At 41.8% G+C, this 25,536-nt stretch overlaps 2 protein-coding genes across 3 annotated transcripts; one reads left to right on the top strand and one right to left on the bottom strand.

Moving 5' to 3' along the window:
- Window positions 1-132: 132 nt before the first annotated feature.
- Window positions 133-5,874, bottom strand: LOC118406310. The gene is made up of 7 exons (XM_035806237.1): window positions 5,273-5,874; window positions 4,903-5,021; window positions 3,272-4,520; window positions 2,607-3,079; window positions 2,267-2,484; window positions 1,949-2,035; window positions 133-1,635 (listed from the first exon to the last, which is right to left on the bottom strand). Exons 1-6 carry the CDS (start codon window positions 5,646-5,648, stop codon window positions 1,966-1,968), a joined length of 2,505 nt encoding a protein of 834 aa, XP_035662130.1. The 5' UTR covers window positions 5,649-5,874; the 3' UTR covers window positions 133-1,635; window positions 1,949-1,965.
- A 306-nt stretch (window positions 5,875-6,180) lies between these two features.
- LOC118406851 (protein mono-ADP-ribosyltransferase PARP14-like) lies at window positions 6,181-25,512 on the top strand. Of its 2 annotated transcripts, none has more exons than XM_035807206.1 (30): window positions 6,181-6,361; window positions 6,756-6,884; window positions 9,463-9,510; window positions 9,908-10,066; window positions 10,373-10,438; window positions 10,787-10,942; window positions 11,366-11,469; window positions 11,714-11,852; window positions 11,965-12,207; window positions 12,462-13,439; window positions 13,643-13,758; window positions 14,004-14,052; window positions 14,187-14,285; window positions 14,564-14,668; window positions 14,843-14,983; window positions 15,410-15,534; window positions 18,662-18,716; window positions 19,136-19,270; window positions 19,421-19,525; window positions 19,739-19,879; window positions 20,068-20,244; window positions 20,566-20,670; window positions 21,898-22,002; window positions 22,170-22,310; window positions 22,601-22,828; window positions 23,052-23,288; window positions 23,445-23,543; window positions 23,797-24,040; window positions 24,332-24,426; window positions 24,593-25,512. In XM_035807206.1, exons 1-30 carry the CDS (start codon window positions 6,286-6,288, stop codon window positions 24,877-24,879), a joined length of 4,887 nt encoding a protein of 1,628 aa, XP_035663099.1. In that variant the 5' UTR covers window positions 6,181-6,285; the 3' UTR covers window positions 24,880-25,512. The 2 variants fall into 2 exon arrangements, with proteins under 2 accessions (XP_035663099.1, XP_035663100.1); XM_035807207.1 differs by having other exon boundaries at window positions 19,145-19,270.
- Window positions 25,513-25,536: the final 24 nt, after the last annotated feature.

Consider the following 25,536-nt stretch of genomic DNA (forward strand, 5'->3'; position numbering starts at 1 on the left):
CAAAAAATGGAGAACAAACTTATCAAAGGGGCAAGACAGTAAAACGATGTCAGATGTATACAATGCACTATTGAATGCAGTATGTTTCTTATCAATGTTAGTGATTGATAATGAACATCCTCACGCAACAGCCCTTTTTGTATGCTTTATTTGCTTACACAGTTGGAAAGGTTTCTGTGTACAATTCTCAACACTGTTATACTGTTCCCCTTTGGATCCTGGTCTATTGATTGACAATATAAGTTCCATCATAAAATAACACCGCTAACATGTAATCTAAAACTCAACTCAACAAAGTGGTCCGACCTTGGGCTGCCCTATTAATGACCAGCCGTGTTGGGTGGGTTCCATATATGAAATAATGCCAATGGCATTTTTGTGTGGTTTTCAGAGTGTTTTTATCATTTGTTTTAGGCAAATAGATCACCATACCGAACAACTCAACATGTCTTTAAACATGTTGGTTGATGATGTTGTTGTCATGCTAATGTTTGATAACTTTTGTATTATCTGTTGTACCTGTAATGCAAAATAAACACACAAGAATTATCATAGAAATGCGAGGGAACAAACGACGGGCCTTGCAAATAACTTAGCTGTATAGCTTGTTGTTTTTCAAACGCTTTTATGTTTACTGGTATAGCGTGGTTGATATCGACGTCTAATTTCCAAATGATCTCCATAGATTTCAACAGCTGACGATAGAATAATCTGCTGGACTTTACACGTATACGTATGAAGGCATATTTGCAAAAAAATTTTAAAAAATAAGGTGAATTATTATGGCAATCCTGCTCACTGTCATTTCTGGTTCACCCCTCAGTATCCCTTGCCGCATCACACTCAAGTGTGAGTTACTTGTATAAAATAATCCTCCACGGAGAGAATAAAAGCATACTGAGTCTCTCAACAGGTATAGTTTGCCATAACGCCATTACATTCTCCTTTCCTTACATACATGTTATGAAAAAGACCCATTTTACACAGTACTCTAAAGTCCTAAATTATTTTGTTACCATCCACTAATTGATTTGTAAGAGTTAACATTACTCACAACCACGATGTAAACAATTTTACTTCCTCGTCGACCAAAAATATGAGGGCAACCTCGTGAAGGCACAATTAATCAATGTCACAAGTACGTACAATGAAGGACCATTATAAGTTAATGATTAATAATGGAAATCCTGACTCGACATCTAAGTAGCACCTTTTTGTACGCTTTATTTGCTTGTCCTGTTGGGCAGGTTTGTGTGTATATTTCTCAACTTGTTAGACTGTACGAGTGGGACTTTGTTCTACTTTGGATCCTGGTCTATCGATTGGAAATGTAAGTTCTACTATAATGTAACACCAGTACCGCGTAATCTAAAAGTTAACTCAATAAAAGTTGCAGACCAAACAGGTTCTGCCCAACTATTACTAATGAGAAACCGCGTTGGGTTCCATGCACCGAATAATGGCACTTCTGTGTTGTTGTTTTTTTTAGTCCCGACAGAGTGTTTTCGAGTCCTTTGTTTTTGACAAATAGATCACCATCCCCGAAAAATACTCGTAAAACATCTGACAGGTTTTTAACCATGTCGTTGTTGTTGTCGTGCTAAATTTGGATAAAGTTTGCCTTCTCTGGGGTACCTGAAATACAACAGAGACACAAATGAATTAGTCTTATCATCTAAATGCAAGGGAACAAACAACAAACGGACCTTGTGAATGACTTGTGAAAGCTCTATGTTGTAACGTTTAACGGGTATGGCATGGTAGATATTTACCTGTGCAAACTTCTAATTTTCATAATCTCCATAGAATTTAAGACTACCAAAGATGAAAAATGTTACCAACCATTTTTATAACCCAAAGTTATTCTACAAAACAATTATGTGAACAGAGTAATATCTGACTTTCTTTTATCATTAAAATATGAGAATTGAGTACAAGATAGACTCACTTTTCAAGATGACAATTCTATTTTATGCCTTTTGCAGCAAGCTCGTCAGTCACCCGTCTGAGATAGCCTCGGTCTGGATATCCATAACTAGAACAGGCAACATCGATATAGTTAGTGTTAAACAAGCCACAGTAATGTACTGTGCCAATAATCGTTCTAACCTGAGATAAGCTATGACGTCATAAACATTCACAGGATAACACTTCAAGCAAATGTTGTTATGTTTTATCTTGTTGCCTGGATGTCTAATCTTTATCACATCATGAACATTGTTTTCTCTAGATCTAAGTTATCCATTTGGATTAGGTATTTACTTACTTAGATGGCCCGCCGTAGGGGCTCGTTTTGTGGTGAATGTCGTTCCAAATGACGGCATCCGTTTTGCCGGTTGTCACCGATGTCCCAATGGTGAAGACTAGCCGTCTGTCAAAGGCCTTTTTCAGTAGCTGAAGGACTTTTTGTCCCTCAGTGTTGTCGGGTAGGAAAGCCATCCTCATTGAGCCCTTGTATGGCCTCCCTGGATTCGGGTGGCAGTCCTATAACAAACGCCAGACGTGAGATTGTGGCATTTCAATTGAGTCTACTCATCTGGCTTTATTATTTTTTACTAAAGGCAAAATTTCATTTCAGTGATCATCATGCAATGTTTGTGTCTTACCTCTTGAATGCCACTTGGTATATCGTAGTAAATCTGTATTGAGCCGCACTCCTCGTATCCTGGGATGACCCGCGAAGTCTTCGCGAATGTCATCGTTGCAGTTTTTGGTTGGGTGCCTTTCAGGGCTCTGCTCTGGTAGCCGCAGATAGGACACACTGGTTTGACCTGAAACGCCTTGTCAATACAATCAGTACAGAATACATTGCTACAACAACCAAGCCTTTTTGGCTGTACAACTTTGTCCATACAGATGGGACAGTCCTCGTCACCTATGGCTTCATAGTAATGAGCCCCACTGTCGTTGGATGGGAAGGAGCCACTGAAGACTCGAACGAAGGCGCTGTTTATCTGGCCATCAATGTTGACGAACCTGATGTCCCGAAGCGTGTTGTTTGCAGGTGGTGACTGGACGAACTTCTGTGTTGCCAGCACGAGTTGAACGGCGCAGATATCGACTGGTACCCCGTATATTCCTGACAATAATAGAAAACTCGAAATTACTATTTATCATATCCTTTCTGTAAATGGAGCAAATAACTACTCTTCTGTGGGCTAGGTCGAATAAATATGTCAGAAGAATGTTTATAAATTGTCAAACAAAATAAATTTACAAGTCTATGTTAAGGTAAACACTGTGTAGAATTACTGTACAATTGGTGACGTACCTGCGCTTATGGCTGGAATGGCGATTGACCGAGCTTTTAGTCTGTTGGCCGCGTAGTGCAGAACATTGAACAATGCTTCATACAGTTGTGACTGCACTGTTTCTTTGTCTGCATGGTCTTTCCATTTTGGCCCCACTGTGTGTATGACGTATTTACAAGGCATCTTCCCTGCCCCTGTGTGCATAGCTTGCCCGATTGGTAGGGTGCCGTGCTTCGTCACATATTCACTGGATTCCTTTTGAATCTTCTGACCCCCGGCCTCGCTGATAGCAAGAGCCACACCGCCCGCATGGTATAGTCTTTCGTTTGCGGCATTGACCACGACATCTACCTTTTCCTGTGTCAGATCACCTTCATAAACGCTTATCGTAATGTCACTCACTGTTCCGACAAAGTGTTTTTCGTCAAGTGTTCGAACATGGGCATAAACCTGTGTTTCCGTTGTCTGCTTGTGGGACTGTGGGCGTGGGTTGCCGTCACTGGTATGTGCATCGTCTTGCTTTCCCGAGTTTTCAATGAAATTGGCAATAGCATTAGCTACATTGGTTTCGGATCCATAGAAAACTACATTAAAGTCGTCACTAAGACAGTTTTTGACGAGAACACGGTCGTCGGCGTTGGCAAGGGTGAGCGCCCGGGTCAGGCTCCGAATCGTACAATCCGGAAGCTCCTTAAGAACATTTACGGCATTATTCCTTGACAGAGTGGCCGAGATTCGATGATACAGTTCCATGAACTGCTCGTAAGCACACTCCACGTTACCTCTTCGCGGTCCATTCGTCCGAAAGGTGACCATGCCCGGATGCGACTCAGCATCATGCTCAATGATAACATTGTTACTGTGGCCAATTTCATCATACTCGATTCTGTGTACTTTCTTGATAAACTCAACTTTTACAGCGTCTACTTCAATAGTCATTTCGTCAACTGATTCGGCTGTCCTGAATTCTCGTGCGGAGATATTTGGCAACCCATTTCTTACTTTGGCCTGCTGCGGGTCTTTACCCATTTTGTCTTCTTCGTCTCCGACATTGTCCGGCATACTGTACGCCATTACTCTGCTACTTTGTTCATTGGCAGACATTGTCAAGTGACCATTGTTGTGTGGTTCAGGTTTAAACGTGTCGTTGCTTGACTTTTCTTTCGAAAGTAGATTACCTTCTTGTGAGATCATTTTGACCCGGCGCATTTCATCGAAAGGATACAAGTGGCCATCTTTCTTTGCTCTAGCATCGATAGCTGTCACGCCCTGCATGTAAATGATGCAGTATTCATTAGAGAAAGCTAGACTAAGTGCAAACGTAGTGCAAGATAATTCAAATTGTACACGTAAGCATTGGAAGTCTTCTACGGAAACATGACCAGGAGACCCAATGATATGTAATTTTATATGCTGAAGACTGGCAATTTCTTGAAAGAATGAAAGACAGAATGTCATTCACAATTTGTGTACTGTTATGTACTAAAATCAAAAGTCGAGTTTTACAACCTACAAAGAGAACACTTATATATCGTTAAGTACATTGTTTACATGTGTATATGATAGTGTATATGATATTATAGATGTGGCCCTCTATGTATTGATTATAGGACAATTAAATTTCTATCAATACATGAGCAAAAATATTTACCTGTTCCTTCCCTTTATCTTTCGTAGCTACGTCATCTTTCGTCATAGGTGTACTGTCAAAGGTAATTTCGAGGATTGTCCCATCAACTTCGTGAACACTTTTAACAACACGTTCAGCCACTGTATTAAACAAAATGATACGAAAATAAGCTGGGTGGCATGATAACAACATACCGGCATTGTACGGTGCAGAAAATGTTCTATGCGAATGCATACTGAATTATCTACATGTAACGTTACTAAATACGTCTAATTTTCCGTCAAGCATATTGTAGAAAGCGTAGATATCTGTTATTTCTACAGGTCGATCACCTTGATCTATCTTTGAAATAAAATCTTTTCCTGTCCTGCAATATTGTATAACTTCTTACCTTGTCGAGACTTGAATTCCACAATCATGAAGCCCAAACCATCCTCTTTTACCTGCTTGAAATCTGAGCGATACTTTCGCTGGAAATATCCTTCCAATTTGGAAATATCGCCATAATCAAAGTTAGTGATTTTAACCGATCTAGAATTATATGTCCTGTGTGGTCCATCGAAGTCAATATCAGGGCGTATTGGCTCATCTTCTGTTGCTCTTGCCCCTTTAGGAATAATGTCCTCCATTTCCTTCACTTTCGGGGACATAAGTTGACTCCCATGCTTGTTTTTGAGCTTCTTGTCGCTCGCAGACACTGACTTAGCCCTACGGTCGCCTTCCATGGTGTTCTCCTTTTCCCGTTGTTTTGAAGCGGCGGATCCCATGAGCAATTCACACGCTAGAGCACGCGAGTAAAATTATTCTGACATCCAGTTACAACAGAAACACCTCTGGTGTACACGAGGTACATGTATGCAGCGTCGCGCATGGGTATCACAAGCAATTAGCGCATCGACGAAACATAAGCGAGATCACCTATAAGGCCCCCTGGTGAACGAAGGCAGATTAGTTGCCCCCTTGGCCCCCACTTCTGCAGGCGAGCGTAGCTGGTGGACTTGCACATAAACATGTTTACACTTCACAGCTGTACTTATTGGTGTCTACGTGTCGGCGTGCATACCTGTACCATTTGGTAATAGCAGGCTTCACAGTTCTATTCAGTGCAGCCGCCAGTCAATTGACACTTCAAAGCTCCAAATCTATGCTTTATACATAACCAATTGTTTACTTTATTCACAGGTAGCTCAAAAGTTTGCAGAGGTCGTGTTTTATTAGACCCCGTCACACAGCAGGGGACCAAACACGGCGTAGTCCATGGCAACCAGGTGACAGGGGCATGAAGGTCATGATATCGTACCGAGCCCACAAGACCCGTTCCCATGAACGCGTAACTCTAGCTGCCACATGTCTCTGGTGTGTTTTTCCAAGATTATTGACCCTGGCAGTTTGTAGTCTTTCACTATGGGGACCGGAGCCAGCAAGAAGACCAAGAAGACGGACAAGGACGACAATGAACCACCAACATTCACAATTGCCCGTAAGCTACATTTTGATCATAGCGAGCTACGACATGTAGACACATCCATTCTACTGTGCGACGTACTTTACACGTATAACCAATCGAGTCTTTGGATTATTATTTTGGCCTTTGCAAAATCAGTTTTTGGAAAAAAACTTTGGAACTGCTGTATAGATTGGTTAATTTGTATGCGTATAGAGTCAATTGTGTTAGCGGAAAAAGTAGAATATTGTCTAAGAAAAGTCTTTGAAACTTTTATCGTGCAAAACCAATTTCAAAACGTAAATGTATCAAAGTTTACAGTAGCTATAAAATCAGTTCCGTGTTTCCCTTTTTATTTCTGATATAAGTAATGGCAATAAATTCATGAACGATAAATCACACTGAAAATCATATTTTGTGCCCCTGTTAGAAGCGAGTGCACCGCCATACAATCCTGAATGTCCACCACAAGGATTACCACCTCAGCATCCACAACCACATCCCACACACCTGTACCCAGGGGGACAGCCACCGGGCACGTACTGTCAGGCATGCGCAGGTACGCACACTAAGACGTTTGTACGGTTTAGACATGATTCTGTGAAAAGCCGAATCAAGAACTAGAAAAATCACTATTGCGCATTCCTTCCATAATATGTAGGTTTCAGTGTTTTTTCAGTCTTTTGTGAATTTAACTCGATTTTACAAAACTACTGTAACAATCATTATAATGCGTTAAGCGTAAAAATAAGAATGTACAGCAGAGGAGGGTATTGCTAATGATATTGTGTGTGTGTTTGCATGTATGTGTGTGTGTGTTTGTATGTATGCGCGCACGTGCGTTTATGTTTGTACGTGTCCGCGTGTGTGTGTCCGTATGTGTGTGTGTGTTTGTATGTATGTATGTGTGTGTGTGTGTGTGTGTCTGTATGTATGTATGTGTGTGTGTTTGTTTTTGTGTGTGCGTGTGTGAATGTACATGCATATGTGTGTATGTACTTATCTGAAGAAGCCCTTGATGAATTGTCTTGATAATTGGTTCTTATTTAGGTAGAAGATAATACCCATCAGCAGGGTCAAGTGCCTCTGCATGCACTTAATTTTACGCTTTTAGCTCAATAAGTATAAACTGCGTTTGGCCAACCTAAATTTGGAAATTTGGCTTTGAATGTAATGTTATGTGGGTGTTGGGACCAACATTGATACTCTTTGATTATAGTGCGTGGCTTCCCAGTTTGCAGCAAAAGTGTTTAGACTTGCTTGTGTGTGAATCGCATAACGTGGAATTTATATGGGTGAAAGTTCATTTGCCAGTCTTGGTGCCATAGGTCTATTGTGTGAATAACTGATTGGAAAATGACGCATTCTTGGCCGTTGTTGATTTCTTTATCAACAACACAATCATCAGCAAACATTCGAGTGTTCAAATTGAGATTTATGCAAAGAGGGAACAGTAGCGGTCCAAGTAACATTACTGACTTTGGGTTGCAGGGAACCACATCCGTCAAGTCGGAATGCCCCTACCCCCACTGCTACTTTCTTTTTGTTGATGTTTCTATATGGGCTTTGACATCCATTGAAGGCGTTTACCTCTGATACAATTATAGTTGTGATCATCTTGACAGTCTGTCAGTCATCGGGACGCTTCTTTCTAAACCCGTGTTAACGCTGATTCTCAGTTAGTACTAATAGTCGTCAAAGATTTGTGATTGAAAATTTGTGAATGTATTGTGTTCCATAAACTTAGCACATCCGCAAATGAAATAGGTAAGGCCTTTGTTGAAAGAGCCATGATCAGTTCTATCAACTCTAGTCTTGCCATGCAACCATGCAGATACCGTTTATCTAGACGTCAATGATGTTTGGCAAAATATGACGATAGCTGAGGCCATTTTTCGATTGCAAGTCTGCGAATTCTCGCTGTCAAAGCACCTGGTTCACTGACTTTGTGTGGGATCAGATCTGTCAGCACTTTTTCAATGCTCAAGTCAAGCATTATGGGTCGGTGAGAAGGACGAGGAAGCGTAAGGTGGTCGTTTTCGCGTGCATAAACAGAGCTACATGCAAATTGGGAGTTGCAAATGTAGGCACCAAGTTTAAATTTTGTTATAAGATTTTTAGCTTGCCATTTATGGCTAAGACTGCCGGCTACATCTTATTTAGCTAGGCGCTTTGTGTGGGGTCTTGTGTTTATGTGCAAATATAATTGACATCCTGTCGTGAGTTTTGTACTGCACTGTAGTACTTGTTTAATGTGTGTTCGAGGTTAATTCATGGTTAGGAATTTCTTTGATGTGATGCATTTTTCCACTAAGGCCTTTGTTTTGTCTACGAACTCACTTGTGTTGTCCCACTGTATTTAGCTTGTCGGTGTTTTATTTGTTGTATACCTGCCACATTCTTTAAGCTCAGTTTTGATGGCAGTTCAGTCAGTCTTGCTTGAGAGAACCATATTATTGGATTTTGTTGGGATTGCTTTAGAATTGATGTTGACAGTTATGATTTGTTTTGTTTTGTTTGTTTGAACCTTAGTTTGTTTATTCATGAAAGCTCAAATCGGCCTACAGGCCGCTTTTCATTGAGGTCATGAGGGAAGAGGCCAGGGTCAAACAAAGTATATAACAGAGATACAGTTTACATGATGGGCATAGGACCCTGCCTTTCTTGGAATCAATGAACAGTCGTCACCTAGTCCTGGTGAAGGTATGAAAATGGTGCTAATGTGGATTGGTTTTTTAACTCTTGCTCAAGTCCAAAATAATTTATTCTAAAGTGTTTTTGTGCTGTATTGGACATGAGTGCATAAATATCGATCGTTGTCTGGAGGGTTTACCTTGCTTTGTATTGTGTATGGGGGGGTGTGTGCAAAATACAGGAGATGTTTAAGAAAATCAACAATGTCCCCATTGGAAAAAGGCCAATTTCCTTTCACATTCCTCCCAACATATTGAGAAATAAATTAAGTACTGCACCAACGCCAATATCGCCTGATCTCACCCGCTTATTCCTTCTTGAATACTTAGTACCATGTTACCATGCTCCTCAAGTTTGAGTTAGAGGACGATATGCATGTTCCTCTTTTAGCGATGCAGTGCCTCCCCCCATGTTGACGCATCAATATCTTATTTCCCATTTAGCATCAAGTCGCGATGGTGAAACGTACGGCCCAAACGAGTATTTTCTAGGTAAGATTCTACTTCCAGTTTATAGACATAATATACAAATAAGATGTGGTAATAAGTAATCGGTAACTGGAATAAGCTATTCTTTTAGACAGAAAATGTAGAAAACTCTGACCATGCATGCCTATAAGGAATTGAAGTTTTTTTCTTCTGTTACGTGATTGTTTATAAGTTTTCATTATTTTCATATTTGTAAGTATGCTGTATCTTAGATTCATTTTCCACATCTGATCTTGTGAGGAGAATATTTCAAAATTTACATGCTGCAGCAAAAAATGATCTATCACAATGCAGCATTACTTTAAGTTCTTGCTTTTGCTCTTTAAGTGTCTTTTGAGATAATAAACAAAACGGTTGTAAGATTTCATTTCGCAAACTAGAAAATCATATTCATTTGTAGAAACTCCATCGATCGAAGTACTTCGTACCAAAGAGCACCAAGTCAATGAGGAAGCCTTGAGGAAGTACTTTTCTAGCAACAAGAAGTCCCATGGTGGCCAAATCGCGTCCATGGCCGAGGATGACGACTGCTTTGTAATCAACTTTGAGAACTTCGATGGTAAGCAAATAGATCGGAAGTGTATACTTAGGTACGGTTGGTAATTGAATTCATTATAAGGGGGTTTGGTACACAACCATGCATTTATCATTGTCAACCTATTGACAGGCCTCCAGGGTTCGGTGTAAACAATATATCTATTGGTTGTGCATTTCAATAGCTAGTGCTAAAATAAAACGTGAGAATCACAATGTACCGCTTGCTTACCAAAAACATATGCCAGCGCGAGGATCAATTGCAAGTATGACAGTCCTAACATTTTCTGATTAAAAATAATAAGGTTATGTTTGATTGATTGATTTACAGTTGCTCGTGAAGTGTTATCTCATTCTCATGAGCTGGACGGAACACAGCTGCACGTTCGGAATCGTAGTAAGTGTTGTTTACATATCGTAGTAATGCCTGGCCAAGGCTCCACATAACAATTGCCAAAGGTCAAAATGTCTCATTGAGGACAAGTCTTTAAACCCGGTATTTCTGACCAAAAAGCACACCAAGTTGAATTAGCTTTTCCCCCTGTCAATCATACTATCTAGGAAATTAATGCACTGACAAAGCCAGTTTGAAAGTGTCTTCTAATGTTACTCAAACCAACCAGCTTATAAAGCTGTTTAACTGGCAAAATACTTGTATATGTTTTTACGGATGGTAAATAAACGGTCAATATTACAAGATCATTCTTTTGCATCTTCTTGACTGGTATTTTCCTCACCGGTACAGAGAGCCCAACAATTGAAGTTATCACAGATGGAACTATCGCCGAGGATCGCCTCAAGACTTACTTCGAAAACAGGCGTAATGGTGGAGGTCCCATTGATGGGACAATCAAGAAAACCCCTCAAGGAGTATTCTATATCACGTTCAAAAATAAACGAGGTAATGGTTAACACTATAAGACTCTTTTAGGAGTTACCCATATTTATATGGACTTCCTACTCAGCCTTGTTAATTAGCCCTTTCTGATTAGCCCCACGCTTTTACATCAGCTGATGTTTCTGTCATTTAGTACTTTCTCTCTGTTCCATGGCGATATTTTTACCTTTTATTATTTAATTGTTCTTATTGTTATGTGTTCTTATTTTGTATATCGGAGGAGAAAACCTAAACAAGCAATGTTGGTTTTTGCCTTACGCTCGTTAAATAAATATGAATAAAAATAGTAGTAGGCATCCTTCCATGTTTCCAGATGATGGTAGCACTCTCTCCTAAAATACAAACAGCCTTAATATCTTAATCGTTACTCAGTTAATTAAGGATCTTGTCTATTGATGCAACAATATCAATGATTTTTTCTTACAGCTGCCATCGATGTAGTCCAGAAACCCTCACATTCGATCGATGGAAAAGAAGTTGCAGTCGCGGAGAAGTTAAGCCTTATTGATCGCAGAAGCCTTCTGATAAAGGTACAGTCTGTTTCTTATAGCTTTGTTCTTTTTAGCCAAAGATATTAAAGTTGCATCGCCTGCTATATCTGTTGATTATGCATAACGTACGGCAAGGAATATAGTAGCTATCTATATAAACGGTGACTTCCTATATTTTCGAATTAAACCTCATCTTGTTGTTTTTCTTTACAGATTTTGCTTTGTTATGCTGCAAATTCCAGCAATGTCAAACAATTACAGCTGGGTTTTTATGTGTACACAGGGCATCCCAGCAGGCTGCAGCCGTGGCCATCTTAGAGACTACTTAGAAGGCAAAGATTCCAAAGGCACACTCCATATAGCTGGGGTATATCTTGGCGATGATGAGTCTGTGGCAGTCGTGTCTCTGTTCCATGACATAGGTGAGTTTTTAAAAGTAACTTGAGCTTGAATGTTTTTAGTGTAAACGAAGCATGTGTGTGTGATGGAAGCTGATGGAGTCAATCCATAGTTCATCCCTATATTTTGTTATAGATGGGGAAACAAGGCATGAAATAGGAACGAAAGCCAAACAGGGTGACCTAGCTGTCTCCGTCAGCCCCATGGTCGTGACCAGGAGTGTGCAGCTGTCTGGGATCACCAAGCAGTCTGGGATCACACGGGATCTTCTTCTCAACTACTTCGAGAACACCGAAAGAAGCGGTGGGGGTAAGGTGCTGGACATCAACATGGACAAGAAGAAGGGAACGGCTATCATAAGTTTCAAAGATCCGGCAGGTAAATGCTTTACCTATTCAGACATTTAATGATCTTAAACAATCACTTTCTGCCATGTGGTAAGTTAACCTGTGAATCATTCCTACATTGACAGCAGCTGTAGTTTACATCCTATCGATGCTTCATTATCAACCCTATGCTTTTCGGAAAATAGTGTAGTGTGAATGATAGTGATATGAACGCACATCTGACTACAGTCTTTAATGCTGAAAGACTATTTGCTGTATAAGTATTGCTTTTTATTGTCCTCGCAGTCGTCCAGAGAGTCGTGCAGAAACCATTTCACCAGTTTGACTGCGGGAGTGTCTCTGTGTGTCCGCACTTTAGTGCACTCGGCACTGTAACCGACACCGATTTCTTAACATCGTCTAAGACCCCATTCGACCCTGACGTTCATCGGGTCATAAAACGCAATGAACTAAACTTGGTTGATATTCAGCCGTCAAAGCTACGCCTGTTGGAGAAACAACTTCTGAGCATTAAGGCAGAGTTCCCAAACGTTGACGTCGATATCGACCATGATCATCACAAAATCACCATCGACGGGGTGGATCACGAAACGACGCAAGCGCGCGACAATCTCAATGAGAAGTTGCAAGAGTTCAAGGAGTATAGATGGTCAATATCCGACGAACTACAGTATATTCTCTCCAGAGATAATGCGAAGAAAGTCATTGAAAGGGTTTTTGCGGAGGCAAACGTGCAGAACGGCGCCCTCTTTTCTGTAGAAAATAACGAAGTGTTAATTGTAGGTGTGGACAAAAGCACCGTCAGGATCGCAGAAAGTTGTGTTAGATCTACATTCAAAGAAACTAGTAGGAACATTCCTAAACAAATCCTGATACTCAGTGACTGGGATCATTTCGTAAAAAGGAGTAACGATGGTGCAAAGAACAATGCCAAAATATCATACGACAAAACGTCGGGTAAGGTTAAAATTGTGGGCCTTATTCGTGAAGTTGGCGATATTGATGGGAAGTTGGAAGAGTTCTTGAAGCAGCATTCTTTTGAAACGTCCTTTGTTGATTTAGAAAGACCAATTGTCTACGTTCTGGTAAAACGACAGAAGGATCAACTGAGAAAGATTGAACTTGACAATGACGTTTCGATTGATGATATGGGAACAAGATTCAAGATACAAGGACCTAAAGATAGAATGAAGAAGGTGTCGGATGAAATCAAGGGTCTTGCATCAAAGGTTATAGAGACTACAGCGCAGTACAAGAAACCAGGTGAGAAGCTAATTGTTACATAATTGACATATTTCATTCATCTGTAACAAAACATGTGCAGTGCTTTTATTTCTTTGCATTTCCTCACGATGACAATTTCAATGTTATAGTTGCGACCTTATTATGGTACGCCATTGATCGGAAGTCAACAATGCTCTTTTATATTTGTCAGATAATGTCTTTACCGACTCTGTATTTTTCAGGGCTTGCAAAGCTGTTCAATGACGACACATTCAAGAAGCTTTTAAAGGGGATAGAAGAGAACAAGAGTTGCGCACTACGGTGGGACTGTGAGACCTGGACACCGTCACCAAGAGGGGTCAGTCTAATGGTTTGATTCATCTCTTACAATCTTCTCTATTCAACTACCATTCGATGAACAACAATTTTGATAAAATTTAAAGCATAGTTCAAGGGTCAGAAATGGGAAGGTCTAGTACAACTATCATGATCATGCGTACTTACGCTAGAGACAACAGACACGCTATTAAATTGTGGTAATAAGGTAACTACTAATCCTCATGAAGACATGTCATGATGTATAGATGTTTAAAAATTTTTCAGAAAGCAACACTAAAAGGCCTGCGGCCCTCCAAACCATCTCCTGACCATGGTAAGCAAACAGTTCAATTCGTATCTGTAAGAAGCGTTTCAATCTATATCATTTTATTTGATGAAACAGGAATATATCTTTTCGCTTATAGGGCTCTTTATGTGATTACCGATCTCTTATCCCCCAAACAACAGGTGGTCCGAAGATTGGACATATCTCTGTACATATTGAGCAAGGCAACATCGAGTCAGAGACAGCGGATGTGATTGTTAACCCCGTCACCGACAACTCAGGTAGGTACCACTAGTAATCAATGCACAGCTATTTTGGAGTCTTGGATAATTGACCAAAACATCAGACAAAAATGATAGAATCCGACACTGGTTGAACAATTTTGTGTTACAAAGCAAACAATCTGTGATCATCTATTTAGCAGTAATACTTAAGTGGTCCTTTTCATGATACATTTCCAAAAGTTAAAATCACAATGTGAGTAAATAAATAAATGTGAGTAAATAGCTCAATACCGTCATGTTTCATAACATAATGATGGTACGATTATTATTTTCAGCCTTTACAGTTGTCGGTGATGCCCTTTCAAAAGCTGGAGGTCCATCTGTCAAGGGCAACTTCAATTCGGATTGGAGCAAAAGGCTCAACGGCGTTGTTCTATCAGGTACTCTAAGTAATCAAATCATTATTTACTAGATTTTTTTTCCATTTCAGTTCAGCTTCCGATATTCTACAATGTATCACAGTGTATGACAGTATGTCAGCATCGTTCAAAGTGCAAGATGTATGACTTACGAGCACTTGCAACATATGCCTATTCATGTTATCATTGTTTCAGACGCAGGTACACTACAGTGTAAAAAGGTTGCCCATATGGAGCTTCCTCCAAAGCATAAGCTAAAGGATGCAGTCTGCCAGTGTCTTGTCCTCAGTACACAAGCCGGAATGACATCAATTGCATTTCCTGCGATTGGGACAGGTAACTGCAATACTGGCATTAGTTTGTAATAAGCGTGGTGTCTCTACCATGATAGTAACAAACTATTGTCAGTATTGCAATATGATTGAAATAATGATTGTAGGGGCACGATATTTTACATTTTAGTAATCTTAGGTCAGGGCATATCAATACAAACATTTATATCAACTTGAAAGTTCATCTGTGTTGTTAGAAGTCATTCTTGGACTAGTTTAACTGTATTCAACACAAAAATTGGACTCACCCAAATTTTTGACTGAACAGCACCAGTCTTTGTCAAGAAATGAGCAACCCACTGCTGCCGTGACGTCACGTTAACGTTATGCAGATAGAACATGTGACTCAGTGAGCAGTGGATCATTTATGTCTGTTTACAAGAAGAGCTATTGTAGCACATGTCATTGAGTCTACCGTTTCGGTACACAGGCAACTACGGGATGACATCCATCGAGTCAGCCAAAGCAATCCGAGATGGCATTGAGCAGTTCATCCACCAGAACCCGAATTCCAGCCTGAAACACGTCAAACTCACCATTTTCCTCCAGAAGATGGTCAGAGACTCACTTCACTCACTTCACTCATCCTCTTGCACATGGTGCGTAGAGCCGACTGCGTGCACTAGAGTTCTCCACCGCCCTCTGTTCAATGCTGCTGGCTGCGCCTGCTGGGGTGTGATGTTGATGCTGCGGAGATCTCTGGTCACCACGTCCATCCAGCGGGTGCGAGGCGCCCCCCGTGGTCGCCGCCATCCTGCCTGCTTGGGATCGAAGTCTAGCAGGGCTCTCGTAGGGTGTTCTGGGGGGAGGCGAAGGACATGGCCATACCAGCGGACTCTTCTCATGGCAGCGAGGCTAGAGGCAGGAGGTTGTCCGGTCTGCTCCCGGAGGTCGCTGTTACGCACATGCTCTTGCCAGCGAGTGCATGTGATTCTCCTCAGGGCTCTGCTGTCAAACCCATCGAGACGGGCTGCCAAGGTGTTGCTCAGAGGCCAGGTTTCGGAGCCGTACAGAAGGACTGATACGACGGAAGAGTTGTACACACGCTGTTTGGTCTGTAAGGAGACATGTCTGTGTCGCCAGAGTGGTTTCCACAAGGACTGTAGGACAGCGGAGGCCTGGGCACGTCGTTGATTTATCTCTGGCTTCAAGTCACCAGTCTTAGAGATGATAGAGCCCAGGTACTTGAATGTGGAGACAAACTTGACAGGGCAGCCGCTGAAGATGAAGGGTTCAGGGTCAGGGCCGTCTCCAACATGCATCAGTTCCGTCTTGCCCCAGTTGATACTGAGTCCGAGCTTCTTGGCCTCCTCGTCGTAGACTGTGAGAGCGTCTTGAAGTCGGGTCAGGTCATCGGCAAGCAGGGAAGTGTCGTCGGCATACTCTATGTCCGCCAGGTTGTACTGCCCGAAAGATACCCCGGGGACACGCTCACAGACCCTGGACATCAGATAGTCGATGATGCAGTTGAAGAGATCCGGTGCAGCCACGCATCCTTGTCTGACCCCACTGTTGATGGAGAACCACTCGGACTCTTTCCCGTTTACTCTGACGCAGCTCTCCGCGGAGTTGTACAGCTGCTGGAAGAGGGAAATTGTCTTCTGAGGTGCTCCAAGAAGTCTCAGGATTTTCCAGAGGGAGGCGTGGTCTACCGTGTCGAACGCCGCTCGGAGGTCGATGAATGCGATGTAGAGGTGACGGTCCTTTCTGAACTCCCGGGCCTTCTCGATAGCCAGACGGAGTGCAGAAATGTGGTCGATGGTGGAGCGGTTTGGCATGAAGCCTGCCTGTTGCAGGCGCCGCCTGCTCCTGATGGCAGGGATGGCTCTGGTGAGGAGGATACGGGTGAACAGCTTGCCTGGAATGGAGAGTAGGGTGATGCCTCTGTGGTTGCTGCACACCAGCTGGTCTCCCTTCCTTTTCCAGAACGGCAGGATGATCCCACGTCTCCAGTCATCAGGGAGTGTCTCCAGGACCCACACATGGTTCACTATCTGAGTAAGCCACTGAATCATGTGATCCCCTCCTGCCTTCAGCATCTCAGCCGTTATGTTGCAGATCCCAGGGGCTTTCCCATTCTTCAGTTTACCCAGGGCAGCCTTCACCTCGTCCGGAGTAACAGGAGTTACGGGACAGTCTGCGTTTGTGGCATCAGTCGCACTGGCTGCTTCGGAGAGTGTAGGGTCCTCTGGTACTGGGGGGTGGTTGAGCAGCTGGCTGAAATGTTCCTTCCATCTGTGGATACAGTCGGACTCTGTAGAGATGATGTTGCCGACGCTGTCTTTGATGAGGAAACTGCGTTGTCGTGGGCCAGCCTTGGCTTGACGTAGGAGCCTGTAGACTTGTCGCTGGTCATTCCGCTCTGCTGCGGCTTCAAGCTTAGCAGCTTGATCCGTCCAGTACTTCTCACGGTCCTGGCGAATAGCTATGTTGCGGATTCCATTGAGTCGGCGATACTCCGTCAGATCTCCACGTAAGCGTGCAGCACGGCGTGAGTCAATGATGTCGAGAGTCTCAGGTGAGATCCAGGGTTGCTTGGGTGAGGGTCTGCTCTTGCCAACTGTTTCCTCAGTCGCTTTAAGGACCTCTTCTTTAAAGAGCTGCCAGTCCGTCGTGGCATCCATTGCTAGGGCGTTGTACCTGTTGGAGATGGCACAGCTGAAGGCCTCTTGGATTAAGGGATCCTTGAGCCGTGCGGAGTCAACTCGTACTTGCTTTTTGGAGGAAGGGTCGGCTTTAAGCTTGAGTCGCATGTGGGCCATCAGCAGCCTGTGGTCTGTGTTGCCAAGCTGGGCACCTCTGTAGACTCGGCAGTTGGTGATGAATGACTTCCAGCGGCCAGAGATGAGGATGTGGTCGATGGCTTTTCTGGTTCTTCCGTCAGGGCTGTACCAGGTCCAGTGATGGATCCTCTTGCGTGGAAACCAGGTGTCAGCGATGCAGAGGTTAGTAGCTCTGCAGAGTTCCAGTAGGCGGTTTCCGTTGTCGTTAGTAGTTGTGTCCACAGATATGGGGCCCATCGCATCCTGCTGGGCAGAGGGGTGGGTGTTAGCTGAAAGGGTGGCATTAGCATCGGTGAGAACGAGGGTGATGTCATGCGGTGGAGCATCTTGGACAGCTTCCTGCAGCTGGTCGTAGAACGCATCCTTGTCAGTGTCCTCGGCTACCTCTGTTGGCGCGTAGGCGACAATGACAGTCATCTTTCCATGTGTGTGAAGGAGACGGGCTGTGAGCAGTCTGTCAGAGATGGGTTTCCAGCTGATGAGTGAGCCTCTCAGCCGTGAGGGAATTGCTAGGGCTACACCGTAGAGGCCGGTTCTGTCCTCAGGGCCGCTCCATATGAAGGTGTGGTCTCCAACAATGGTCTCTCCTGAGCCGGGCCATCTGACTTCGCAGATGCCCGCCAGACTGAGGTCATATTTGGTGAGTTCGTGCGACAGAAGTGTTGCATAGCCTGTTCGAAGAAGGGTTTGTACATTCCAGGTCGCGACGCGTACCTTGTTACGGAAATTCAGTACTCGTTTATCTGTAGCGCGCAATGGTCGATTCCGAGAAAGGTCAGTCCTAATGCTTCCAGTCGGTGTCGTTACATGATTAAGTTCCGCCATGACGGGTAGTGGGCCCGACGCTGGCGTAGTCAGCTGGTGGGGCTGCCACCTCGCAGCATAACTGACATGCTGAGGTCAGAGACTACGAGGCTGAATTCCGTTCCCCTATGGACACCTCTTCTGCCGCAGGTGAGATTAAAAGCAATAACTGGGGTATCAAACCACGGCTTTAATAGTAAAAGACCATTTAAGATACGTGTATAACTGCTATCATAGACGCTCATCTGTGATGGTAGTAATCATTATACATAATCATTGTACATATACAATGCTGAACTTTCTTCCAACACAAAGGTATACACGGTATACGAATTTTCAGGATCAACGTGTATACCTTTGTATTGGAAGAAAGTTAAGCATTCTGCTATGATGAAAGACCAATGGCAGGGCACTTAAATTTCAATTTTATTACTTTTGTTCTGTAGAGTAAAGAAATAGAAACGAATGTGTGTGCTTCACGAATTCTATTCAACGTGTAAGATTTGAATGAGGCTGTTTAAATCAATATCGAAATTAAATACTACGTTGAAATATATCCACCTATATTGTACATGCAGGTATAACAACGCCATCCCCGGGTCAACAAGAGATGAGCTTTGGTTCCATCAAAATGCAGGTTCAACAAGGCGATATCTGTAAAGAGGGAACAGACGTTCTTGTCAGCGCTATTCTCAAGGATATGAGTAAGACAGTTGCGTTCACTCACATGCAAGTAGAAATATGAACATGCCTTTTATGCGAATGTTTTACATATGTCACACTATCAAATTTTAAAAAGAAGACTCTCTGTTGACGACTTTCTAATCATTTTGAAAATACCCTGTTCTTCACAGAGTTTACAGCGGTAACAAATGCCCTTGTAAAAGCAGGAGGACAGTCAATTGCTGATGAGCTAAAGATAGCATGGCCAAACCGTACCGGCAAAGTGGTTTTCACAGGTATGTAGAACAGTGCTTTATGATATTATGAAGTGAGTTAAAGATAACAATAGTGGATTATTTTGAACAGATCAAATGTATGCTACAACCATGTTAATCGCAGTGTTTTCTTTACGATTAAGGGATCGAGAAGAGTTCCACTACTTTGCCTACAGATGAGGCTTCAGTCATTGCTTGAACTACTATAAACCAATGCATTTTGTATTTTTATAGGCGCCGGAACACTTCCAAGCAAAAAGGTCGCCCACATGGTATTACCAAGCTCCTCTGAGCTCATGGACTCAGTAGTATCCTGTCTTAGGACTGCTGACCAACTAGGAATGACGTCCATAGCGTTTCCAGCAATAGGAACAGGTATTTTACATTCACATACTCAACATAAAACATAATGTTGGTTATTCTAGATCACGAGATTTTTTCTAATGGCTCTAAATTTGATACTTATCAACCAAGACCATTTGGAGCGAATGAATAAGTGACATTCAACGGTATGTCATCCCAATTAAAGGTATGACGACAGATGCGCCTTTGGTGTATTTCAGGTGGCACAATGTCTCAGGTTGAAAGTGCAAGTGGGATTTATAGTGGGGTCCAGGAGTTCAGCTCACAATGCAACCCAAAGAGCTTACAACTTGTGCGGGTCACCGTCTTCGACAATAAAACGTTGGGACCCTTCCACTCAACGATGCAACAGTACACCACAACAAGCCATATTCCTCGTAAGTAGAGTCTAGACAACATTAAAATTCAAATATGTTATCTGAATATCAAAAAGGTTTGCTCGTTCTCCCCTAAGGCTTGTGAAAATCATTGTTATGATCGGGAATGGGTCAATTAATCTAATGTATCCAAAGATCATGGATTGTAAGTTTTTCTCAACTTTTTATTGGTGATAAATGGTGATAGTACTAGTATGTCACTAGTATATAAGTGGTGATAATACTAGTATGTCTGCTAGAGTGCATTACCTCTTTCCTATTCTGTGCTTTGTTGTTCAATAAATAAAAAATTCTCACTGCCATCTATTCTATCAACACTAGGGGCACCTTTATGTCAGATTGGTTCTGTTGCTGTGGAAATACAACATGGGGACCTAGCTAAGGAGACAACAGACGCCATCGTCAATCCTGTTAATACCGATGGAGGTAGGACAACTTGTTCTGCCGCTTCCATTTAACATTGGGATTTGTTGAGTGGCAAAGCTGTTTGTTTTGGGCGGTCCCTTAACCCTATTCAGACCGGGCTTTTTTGGTCATCCCTGGACCGGGGGGGGGGCTTTTGAGGCCCTCCACTTTGAAGTCCTATAACTCTAAAACGACATGCCGTAGGGCCACTGAATTTTCAGTACATAATATCGACATAATATCTGACAAGTATTTGACGTTTGACGTTACGTTGACGTAAGATGACGTAATTATGACGTCATCAATTTGATTATATTGGCCGGACCAATGAAAAAAGGGTATTCTCAGAAAACTTCAAGTTATTCTATAAAAATGTAACAACAAGTGCAGATAACAGAATAATAATGTTTATTTCAACTTGCGTTGCCAATAGCAACATCAATGACGTCAAAATGACGTCATAAAATGACGTCATGCACATCTAAAATACCAGTTGGGCTCCGCCATATTATATCCACCACCTTGAATTTTTAAAAATACTTTTTTTGCAACAAATAATCACAAAGGGCAATGGAAATAGACTCTATTCATTTATTTAGATGGTTTTTGATGAAAAAATACCAGGTAGTTACAAATTTTAAGGGATAATTAGCTTGTTATTCTTGATCTGGCCATACGGTCCGCCATCTTGGATTTTGGGCTGATGGCGTCATCAAATTAGCATAATTTATGCATATATAATTATGAAAGATATGCTAAATAATATTAGATTTTATTTATGTAACAAAATAGCAGTAATATAGCAAATAAATGTGAAAAATACATTGTTAGAACCAAAAATAGTGATTTTTGGCAAAACAGCCTGTCAACAAACGGTTGCCATGGCAACACGAAAAAATGGAAAATTTGGCAAACTTCGTAAAATTGTTGCCAACAATATTTTAGGAAAACTCAACAAATTTGGTGGCTCTAGCGTAAGCCGTTCTGGCGTTATAGGACATCGAAAATGGCGCGGGCCTCAAAAGCCCCCCCCCCCCGGTCTGAATAGGGTTAACACTCTTCGGACATGATTACGACACCTTTATGGTGCCCAGTATCTAAGACAATCGTATAGCCAGAACAGATCATGCATTTGTGTGACCTGATAATATATTGACCAGATATTTGCTTCCAACCGTAGCGTAGCGTCCATGTGCGTACGGGGTATCAAATAAACGATCTTACCAAATAATCTTTCTCTCCCTCAAGGATTCTTTGCTGTTGGCAATGCCCTCGAAAAAGTGGGAGGTGCAACGATAAGAACTGAGTGCAAAACGTCCTGGAATCAGCGACAAAATGAAGTGCTACTGACAGGTAAGGGCTACTTGATTAGTTGTTAACAACGTGTTGGCTTGTAGTCAAAGCTTGCAGTAACCAGCAAATGTCCACAACTTTGCGATTAAATGGTCAAGAAATCTTTTGATGCTGACTTTAATTCCAATGCAGTTTAACATTGTGTTGTGTGTTGGTTCTGTGTTTAGATGGGGGTACACTTCCGTGCAAGAAGGTCATACACGCGGTGTGTCCAAATGCAAATGTCATGAAAGGGAGGGTGCTGGAGTGTTTGCTACGGGCTGAAGGGAGAGGACTTGCATCAGTATCCTTCCCGGCCATCGGTACAGGTAAATACTGGCATTATCATTTTAAGAGCACAACTATTCACCGAATATCTTATAAATCCCAATCTTACACTAACCATGGAGTTGTTTTGGTTCGTTGTAAGCTCTTGATAGCTTATTCTTAAGACATTTACCAATAGAATTTAGTAGGAGAGAGCAAAACTCATCCAAACAGCTTGTACCTTAGACAAACTACATTCTAAACCAAGACAACCCCTAATTGTGTGGCGAATTATGCCCACTAATAATGTATTGTTATTGCGATTATATTGCCACACGGCTGTTCTTTCCAGGCGGATTTGGTGTAAGTGTTGCGGATGCTGCGAGGGAAACAATCCTAGGGATTAGAGATTTCGCCATCACACACAGCCCTAGCAAAGTGAAGCTTGTAAGAGTGACAGTTTTTCAACAACAAATGGTTGCAGAATTTCAGCAAGCGTTGAAAGCTTCCCTGCCAAAAGCACCGATTGCTCCAGTACCAAAACCATCGATTGTGCCAGTGGCCCCAGCACCTCCTGCTGGTAAGTTCTGCCATCCTTATTTCCATAAATATTCACATAAAGGCACTTAGACCTCAGATACAAAATTTAACTAGCTAGTGGTGTACCTCATCAGGCAAAGTTCTTGTTGTCATTGTGATTTCTACACTGAATGAAGAGAAGGGATCACTTCACAAAAGACACATAACATCCTTTTAACTTAATGATGAGTCAGCATACTAATGTGCTGGTTATTTTTCCAAAGCCAAAATATCACCAAAGTCAGACGTGGAACAAGCCTTTGAGGTGAAATTCTATGCCTGCAATAAAAGAGACATGGACAACGCCAAACAAGAAGTTTCTCAAACCATCGACAGCTACATGACAAGGGGATGTGTGGATGACGACCGCCTTAAAGCGACCATACGGCACTTGGAAGAAAATGAGAAGGACAGCATTATCCAAATGGGGGCAGACAACCTTGCTCTTGTGACAATTACAGGTACGTTCAAGACAGTGGTCGAAATAAATAAAAGCCTTCAACAAAGCCTTCATCATTGAAACTGATGGCTACTCTGTGGTCAGTGACTTTGCACTTATGCAACATGTAAATAGTCTTGTTTTCAATTCCTTTATTTTCCACTTTTTCTTCCTACAGGTCATAATATTGAAATGGTAGGACTAAAAGATGATGTTGCTGAGGTGCGAAGGATAATTGAGAGTTTTCTGCGAGAGAAGCTAGCAGCTTATGAACTAGGTGAGTACTTTTACAAAGAAGCGTGTGCGTAGCTACTATTTCCATCGTTTAAGAATTGAATTGAATTTCTTTATTTCAGGTATACAGCCCTAGAAGAGGCCATACAAACACAAGAACACAAACTACACACACAATTATACACATTTGTACACATTTGAAAAAAATCTAAACTGACAAGTTTAAGTAAAGGAAAAAGATGATTCTTTCTCACAATCCTAATCATACTGTAAGATGTTTTGTTTTGATTTCACAGAGAAATTGGAGAAACACATCATCAAGGTCCCTGACTACTGGGCACCACACCCAACGGGAATCACGGGCGCCTACATGTACAAACTTGATGCATCGTCACCGGAGTACCAGGACGTGGAGAGAAGCTTCCTCTCCAGTGTCGGCTATCAGCCTCAGATTGTATCCATATCCCGGGTACAAAATGAGGCAAAGTATAAAGCTTACATATCGGAGTTGCAGGAGAGGAGGAAAACGTGTCCTAGAAGGTGAGTCAAACCCAACCACTTCTATATCATTTGGTACAAGATATTTTTCTCAGACGATCATTCAATGTAATATAGGTTTATATTATAGATTTCATTTAAACTTACTGTTCTCAAATATCATTCACTCATCACAAAATCATTTTAGAATTGGTAGGATGACACTTTCTCAATGTGCACACTCAATTACTGATTTTGGTGCAAAAATGTGTCTTAAATGTTGATTAGTATTACAGACCAGAATCTTTTTACCATGGCTCATCAATAATGTGCATTTCTTACCTTTACTAACAGTAAAATCGAAGAGCTCCTGTATCACGGAACGGCAGAAGAGGTGGTGGACAACATAAATCAAGGTGGATTCAACAGGAGCTACTGTGGGAAAAATGGTACGTCATATGGCTCATGGTCTAGCTGACATTGTGTGTTTCATTATGCAGCATGCAAATGTTTGCATTGCTAGGGTTTACATTGTTGATAGCATCCATGATTTAAAGAAACATTTTTCTAACTTTAAACATCCAATACTTAACTTGTAACGTCTGTTTATTTCAGCTACAGCCTATGGGAAGGGTGTGTACTTCGCCAAAAGCGCCAGCTACTCAGCACAAGCCACGTACTCCCCACCAGACACGCAAGGCAACAAGTACATCTACCAAGCGAGAGTCATCGTGGGAGAGTACACGACGGGAAGGCATGGTATGCTGGAACCGCCGGCGAAGAATCCGGCAAATGCAGTAGTTCGCTTTGACTCCGTCGTGGACAACATGAACAATCCAAGCATTTTTGTTGTGTTTCATGACAATGATGCATATCCAGAGTACCTCATTGTGTTTAAGTAGTTGACGCTTTGCCATTGATGTATAAACAATAGTATTGATTTGGCGTACCTCTATCATGCAAGGAAGTAAAATTTTACTGGAGTTTGCTAAGTGTTTCATTTGCTTGCATTGAAATAATATTACATATACGAGTACGTAGTCATATCGATGTCAATGAACGCATGTCATTTGATGTTTCATATATTACTTAATGGGTAGTTCTTACAATTGGAAATATTGAATTCTTTTGTATTTCCCAGTCATGTCTTCTTATCCAATGAAGTGTAGATAAAAACAATGGAAAAATACATGAATGTAAAAAAAATGATTGTATTGGTGTAGCAAACATTTGAACATATTTGGTTTGAGCTGAGTATGGATTTCTTTGACGTATACATATGGTTACCTTCAACATATGTTGGGAATGTTGTCCCTACAAATCCGTATTCCTGCTCTGTAACTTTGCATGATAACACCTTAACCTAAAATGTCTGCTACCGCGATCGTTCTTGATTTATGAAAAGGAAGTACAATTGTTTAAGTTAAAGCACCAAACGACATACAAAGCAAACTGGTATTACTGCATAAGTTTATAGGTCAAGGCGTTCAAGAAACTTTCTTCCAGCCTGTCTGAATTAAACATATTGTAAATTTGTCTCCCTACTTGTCTCTAAGAAT

The sequence above is a fragment of the Branchiostoma floridae genome, chromosome 19, assembly GCF_000003815.2.
Source record: "Branchiostoma floridae strain S238N-H82 chromosome 19, Bfl_VNyyK, whole genome shotgun sequence".
NCBI lineage: Eukaryota > Metazoa > Chordata > Leptocardii > Amphioxiformes > Branchiostomatidae > Branchiostoma > Branchiostoma floridae.

Bases quoted from the DNA above. Each gene is read 5' to 3' on its own strand.
- LOC118406851 (XM_035807206.1), top strand. From the start codon at position 6,286: ATGGGGACCGGAGCCAGCAAGAAGACCAAGAAGACGGACAAGGACGAC. The intron at 6,885-9,462 runs GTACGCACACTA...TTTCCCATTTAG, and splicing joins GTACTGTCAGGCATGCGCAG to CATCAAGTCGCGATGGTGAA. The intron at 10,943-11,365 runs GTAATGGTTAAC...TTTTTCTTACAG, and splicing joins CACGTTCAAAAATAAACGAG to CTGCCATCGATGTAGTCCAG.
- LOC118406310 (XM_035806237.1), bottom strand. From the start codon at position 5,648: ATGGGATCCGCCGCTTCAAAACAACGGGAAAAGGAGAACACCATGGAA. The intron at 5,022-5,272 runs GTAAGAAGTTAT...TGTTTAATACAG, and splicing joins GGAATTCAAGTCTCGACAAG to TGGCTGAACGTGTTGTTAAA. The intron at 4,521-4,902 runs GTAAATATTTTT...ATTTACATGCAG, and splicing joins AAGATAAAGGGAAGGAACAG to GGCGTGACAGCTATCGATGC.